Raw genomic sequence first — 6,963 nt, 5'->3', positions numbered from 1 at the left:
GTGTGTGTGTGTGTGTGTGTGTGTGTGTGTGTGTGTGTGTGTGTGTGTGTGTGTGTGTGTGTGTGTGTGTCCCAGCCTAGCAAATTACACAATATGAGGCAGCCACCATGAGCCTATTGACCAATCATGCATTCTCTGACAGACTTTAGAAGCTGAAGTGAAAGTGGACTTGATGATAAAAAAAATGCACCCAGCATAGAAGTCGAACTCTAACTGCTTTTAAAAGCATTGTTCTAAATATGCTCTAGATCAGTGGTCTGCAACCTGTGGCTTTGGGGGCACATGTGACTCTTTGGACACTGTGCAACGGCTCTTTGTCTAAAAAAATGACTAATACCGTTGCCCTGTCCAATTTTCTCCATTTTGTAAATCAACTTTCTGTAACAGAGACAGAGAGCAAAATAAATCTGATCAGTTTGAGCTACATTTTGTTAGCCTGTTTGCACTAAACTTTTGTGTTTTTTTTTGAGGCCCATTTAAATATTTGAACATATTTGAGGCAAGTTGATGTGAGAGAAACACAGTTTTGTAAATCATTTTTCTATCTTGCAAGGTATCAAAAAAGGCATGCTATAAAAATATTGCAAGTCATTTTTAATGTAAGTTTATAGGATACCACGTTTGGTATTAAAAGTTAAAATAAAGTAAATATTTGTCATTAAGCGGGGACAAACTTCACAATTATTATTTGAGTTTGATAATGAATATGCTCATGCAAATGGATGCAATCAACTTTTTCACAACTTAGGCTCACAGACATCCATAACAGTGTTATTTTCACCAAAGTGGCTTTACACAAAATAGATGTTGTCCCTTTATCATATTTTGTGTCATTGTACAAAATGTCAAATATGTATTAAAGTTTGTAATACTTATTGTGTAACCAGCTTTGTAGGTTTACTGTTTATACAACACCTGACAATGAGTTTGATGTTTGCTTTGACTATCTTCAGAAAAGGGCCGTTTTGATTATAGGCTAAAGCTTGCAGACTCCTGGCTGGGGTGAAAACTGTTTATTGCGAATACATTTTTAAAAAGGATAAAGGATAATTTGAATTATCTGTCAGTGCTGATTCACAGCCACATTACATTACAGATATTATAAACCAGATTAATGTGGCACCTGATTGTATTATGGTAAATTAAGCTCGAATGCATCCCAGGAATCTGTAGAGAGCTGGAGCCAACATTCCTGAGAGTCTCCTTGGTTCCAAGCAGAGGTGCAGACACAAAGGCTCCACACACAAAAAGAAGACAAGACGTATTCAGAAATAATAACTTCAGAGGAATTCACCTTTAGGCCTACCTCATGGGTATTTTGACTCTCAGGTAGCGATCGATGGCGATGGCCAGCAGCGCCAGGATGGAACTTTGCGTGAGGACGAGCACGGTGCAGGCGAACAGCAGGCAGCTGTAGAAGTGCGTCTGGAGTCCGATGCTGATGGTGATGGCGAGCGGGATGACGAGAGCCCCCACCGCAATGTCAGCCAAGGCCAGCGAGACGATGAAGCAGAACGTGGTGTCTCTCAGAGAGCGGTTGATGCGCACGGCCCACACCACCATCACGTTCCCGACCACCGAGGACACGGCGATCACCACCTCCATCCCGATGTAGAGCGCCTTGGACGGAGGCAGAGCCGAAGTCATGATGCCGCCGCCGCTGGCTGGATGAGTGTGCGCGCGCTCAGGCCGAGCGCGGCGAGGGGGCAGCTCCCTGTTTGAGTTTCAAGGCGCTTAGCTTTCTCATATTGTCTTATAGTTTGTTTTTAGTTCACCCACGGATCCAGTTCCTCAGAACTGGCGCGGATCGAGTCCAGGACACATTAGTCCGAAGGCGCGCGCCAGACGCAAAACTTCAAGGTATGACTCACGAACCGCTCCCCGGAGGGTGCCATCCTCACAGCCGGAGCATTTGCCAAGAAAATAAACAAAATTAAGTYCTCAAACAGCGTCCGTTCGTGTAGATGTCTGAGTCAGGCGGGGCTTTGCGTCAGGATCAAGTCTCAACAGGACCCAAAAATAAACTCCACTCTCCCGAATTTTAGATAAAACATAAATATGATGACGCGGATTTAGTCCTTATCTTGTTTCTGCAAAGTCACATGTGTGACTGAGAGCGCTCCCTCTGTGGGAGTGGACTGAGTCTCAGGGAGGAGACTAGAAGCTCCTGATTTAAATGACAGGTGCGTCTCTCTGAAAACCTCCATCCTGTCCAATTTATAGACCCWAAGTGTCTCGAGACTCCCCTAAATGTGGTTTGTTTGTTTTCCACAGGTGTGTTTGTCAACTCTCTGATGTGACTTATAGAATGAAATGAAAAGAGTTGGAAACTCTCTGGAGAGGATGTACAGTTTAAAGAACACAGATGAAGACAGATGGTTGGATGTTTTGTGCTGAGGAGAGACAATAAAACAAAACAGACAACATGAGTATCAGTGGGAAATAGCTCCCCGCTGCACTACAGAGGCACACAATCAGAATGATAAACACGTGAAAGGTTAATGTGCTTATAAAGATGTTTGAATAGAAACTTACATTATCACACACATATCTATTTGTTTTCCTTTGTGATTTCAGCTGTTTTTAGACACAGATAGCCTGAGATCGAAGCCGAGGTGTCAGAGCCTCCCCTCCCACCTTGACTACAGTGAAGGTCTTYCCCCTGGCAGTGATTTAGTCTGTCTTCACCTTCAATCATTCATGGATCTCAACTCCTCAAGGAGTTTCATATCGATCTTTTTTTACAAGCTAGAAACCTTCAACAACTTCCAGTCACACTGAGTTACTTAGACAAACTGAAAGTGCTGACAGAGTGTTTTTTAGCTGATAAATATTTAGCATGAATAAACAGTTAAACATTGTGAGGTACAGGTCTCAAATTAGTTGTACAAAATGTAAAATGATAACTGACTATAATCAAATTTTTTTTCTTTTTTTCTAAAGACAGTTGTTTGTGCCTAAAGTGTCTTAAACTATTTTTCAGCTTTTGATTCATTAAGTTACAGAAACTCATGAATCTGACTGAGCTGTTTGAAATGTACAGATGCTAAATCATTTAACCTTCAGCCTCATTATATTATCTTTTAAAATGATGATTTCTGTAGGTTTCTCAGGTCTGCTCAGAGGCATCAGGATTATATCGAAAAGTTTTTTTTTTCCATTTGGAAGACATGAATGTGCTTTTTAAAAAATTAGAAAAGGATCATTATCAAGCTCGATAGCTTTTATGATTATGTGACAGCACTGATGTGATACCAAATACTAATACCAACACAAAAACTTTGCAACATTTGTTGCATTCAAGACTTTTGCGTGCAGAGACACCCATTCTCCAAATATTACACATTCTTCACATGTTTGCATGACTGCAAAAGAAAATTATTCCTCCTCCCCTGCATTCTTCATTCAACTCAAATCAAAGTATTTGCATGTAAAAAAATTTTGGAGAAGAAAAAAAGTAATGTCTGAAATAATATCTTTTGATTTAAATGAAAACAAAGTTTGTGTATCAGAATGTGTGGCATGTCAAATAGACAGAAACTTGTGCATTTCACATCATCAGCTTCACAAGATGTCATTTTTTTAAATAACTGCAAAGATTGTTTTCTTTTTATTTACATTTTCAAACTTTACCAGCAGTTCTCACTTCATGTTTGTTTGTTTGTTTGTKTGTTTGTTAGTTTTTACAAAATAAAGCATGGTTTTTGTCTTTAATCAGCCAAAAGAAACATGTTTATTGCCTGCACTTTACAAGAAACAGCATCTTTCTCTATATTTCCACTTGACACACATACTGTATATACAATAGTTACATSTCATCTAATATTTAATTGAAAACACTGTCCTCTTTTTTGAATCTAGATGAGACTTTGTGGTTTTTGGGTGGTCTCCAGTGGGGCTTTTCATTAACATCATGTAAAATATGCTTAAAACACCTCAGTGATGATGCTACAGACTCTGGATGTATTCATATTCAGGCTTTTATCTTGTCGTAAAAGCCTGAACATTGTTTGTCTGCTCACTCTGTGTGTGAATTAGCAGTCTGTGGATTTACATTCCTCTGTCAATATTTCTCCAGATTTTAAAGATTTTATCACTGCTGGTACAACTTTACATTCATGATGAATGGTGGTGGGTTTTGTGTGAWTTATGCAGTCGTGACCTTCTGCACAAACTGTGACAAATGCTGTCGTAGAGCTGGAATATCTCTACATTTATTCACACAACGACACATACAAGGTGTTTTTTTTTTTTTTGTTAGAGTATACTTATGCTGACAGCAGCAAGGGACTCGTTTATGCTGTAGTGTAGCACAAGAAAACCTGTAAAAATATGATCAGAAACATCAAACCTGTTTCTAAATACTGCAGTCTGTTGTGTTGATTTATACCTGAGAACAGTTTTACTTCAGATCAAGGACAAATCAAGTCAATGACTATATTTTTCACATTGGCTCACTTCAGCTGCAGCTCTTCAACACCAGTCTGCATTCCAAACACTGATCCAACAGGTGGAGGTGAACAACATGAGAACTAAATCTGAAATAGGCAACAGTGAATTAAATTAAACTAGAGCTGATTCTGAATGTGTTTATAACAATTTGAAGTGAGTTAGCCTCTGTGTTCAGAGTAAATTACCCCATATTTTACTTATGAGGAAGCACTCTGCTTCTGTGTCCAACTCTAATCATTAGTGGTAGTTTCACAGGTCAAAAAAATTGTCACAAAAAGCAAGTTAAACAGAAATAAATGTTAATTTTACTCTTTTTTAAAATCAAACGTAAAATGCTTCCTGTGTGTGATGTAGGATCATGCCACTACTTATTTATTATTTGCACTGCACCACCCAGAGCAGACATCACATCATGCCAGTAAAAACAAAACTCCTACACTGAGCTGCAGGCTGAAATATTCTTAAAGGGATAGTTCAGATCTTTTGCAGTGTGGTTCTGTGAACGTWATGAACAGTTAATATCTTACCTGTCGTAAATTGCGCTTCAAAGACTTCAGTTTGGAGAAGTGAAGTTTTATTCTGACCGTATTCAGAAGCTAAAGGCTTCAAGCGCCATTATCTTAAAAGGTAATCCTTCTTTTTCACATTAAAGTAGATACCATGCTTTGAAATCCTTCCTTTTCACAGTTAAATCATTCAGTTGGGGTCTTTTATAAAATGAAACTGAAATGCTTTGGTTTGAATTCCTCGTTATTTTAACTTTACCAGCCCCTCTTTCACAACTTTTCTGGTGTCTGTCTCAAATCAACTGGATTTGATGCTGTTCCTTTAAGATGCTTTAAGCACTGCCCCACTCCTGCTTCCAGACCGGTCAACTCTCGTTTGAGAGGGGGGTGGGGTTTACATTTTCTAGTGATGCARAAATGTTCTACTTACAATTAAATTGAAAGATGTCAACAACAGAAGACTTGTCCACCCAGCCTTACATGTTGGAGCCAGAGTCTGACCCAGAACCAGAGGAAGACAATGAAATTGTAGTTGGTAACTCAGACGTTATTGGTCTGCTCAGTTGCAAATAATTTGACATTATAGTTCAGACAGTGTCATAGAAAACAAAGAAAACTGAACGGGTTGAAAAATACTGTATAACTCTAACAGAATACAACGCGATATCTATGCAGCACTGGGAAAGATTTAATTAACATTTTCTACACTCCTAGACTCCAAGTGCCCAACAAAATGTTTTAACAGCTAAAAAAGTGGGTCTTGCATTTGTCCCCTTTTAATATKCTGTTTTGTATTACATGGTTATTAACACTTTAGACTGTCAGTCTCATCTGTTGCTTACAATATATAAAACATGTGATGCTAAAACTTTCTGACAGAAAACTAATGTATTCTAAACAAGCCAACAAAACTTATTGTAAGTTAAAGAAAATGTTTTTTTTTTGTTGTTATTCTTGCATTGGCAGAGTATACTTATGTTCCATTTTGCAACACTTGTTTCATTGAAACAAACCACAGACCAACTTCGTCCTCCTATAGAGGGAACAATAGACTTATACTCTAAATAACACTAGCATGCAAAGGGGGAAATGATGTAGTGGTTTACAAAATARCATTTGCACAACTTATCAAAAAAGATTATGAAACGGGAATCATTTTAAAATGACAGAAATCTACTCTGATGCTCTRACTAGCCATTAGCTCATCAGTTTAACACTTCCTTAAACAGCTGTTCAAATAGCTATCTACAATCTATAAATGAACAGTTGCTATTTAAACTTTTASAATTAATAAAAAATGTTTATAACTGTAAGGGATTTCTATGTATTATGTACTCAACAAAGATTGTTTGCACATGATGTTCTTACAAACACTATGTGAACATGTGCATTCATGTGTGTGATTTAACTGTAWGTGAAAATGCTGACTCAACACCCAGCCCTAGAACTTTTGGTTTTACTGAACAAGTCAAACAAGCAACGCTTGGTTTCTAAAAGCAATTTTATGCCATTTCTTCCCAAAAAAAAAAAAAACTGAAATGAATCCTCATGAAGTGACTGAATGTGTCCCAGCTCCCAGTGAGCCTCATTGTGTTGGATCTGTGGCGGCTGTTGAAGCATGATAATTTAGGGAGGGAGAACGTGCAGCTCCTCATCAACCCTCTACAGCTCTAAATGGGGGGAATTGTTCGCTTTACGGCCACGGTGAGCCTCATATTACTAGCAGTTCATTTGCTGAAGGTCAAGGATGAAAAACTTCATGAGCTGCAGTTGAGATTTCTGCAAACAGTGGATGATTTAAATTCATATTCCCATGGCTGCACAAATGTCAGCATAATGCAATGCTTATTTGTTACAGCAAAACATTTAAACCAACGAATAATTAAACAGATTTTTGTCACTTTGTTTAGGATCATAAGTGCATGCATACAGTGGGTAAAAAAAGTATTGAACAGTCACCATTTTTCTCAGTAAATGTATTATTAGAGGTGCTAATGACATGAAA

The 6,963-nt window shown here is 38.2% G+C and overlaps 1 protein-coding gene across 1 annotated transcript in view; it reads right to left on the bottom strand.

The window, feature by feature from the left end:
- The window catches only part of LOC106513325 (adenosine receptor A1), a 10,287-nt gene extending 6,904 nt beyond the window's left edge, over nt 1–3,383 (bottom strand). Inside the window, exon 1 of the mRNA XM_014002097.1 lies at nt 1,307–3,383. Within this exon, the coding sequence (XP_013857551.1) occupies nt 1,307–1,647 (341 nt within the window). The 5' untranslated portion in view covers nt 1,648–3,383. The remainder of the gene's footprint in view (nt 1–1,306) is intronic.
- Between the last annotated feature and the right edge of the window lie 3,580 nt (nt 3,384–6,963).

The sequence above is a fragment of the Austrofundulus limnaeus genome, unplaced genomic scaffold, assembly GCF_001266775.1.
Source record: "Austrofundulus limnaeus strain Quisiro unplaced genomic scaffold, Austrofundulus_limnaeus-1.0 Scaffold11, whole genome shotgun sequence".
In the NCBI taxonomy this organism is placed as follows: Eukaryota; Metazoa; Chordata; class Actinopteri; order Cyprinodontiformes; family Rivulidae; genus Austrofundulus; species Austrofundulus limnaeus.
The sequence above is the reverse complement of the archived record's forward strand: the minus strand, read 5'-3'. Positions and strand labels throughout refer to the sequence as shown.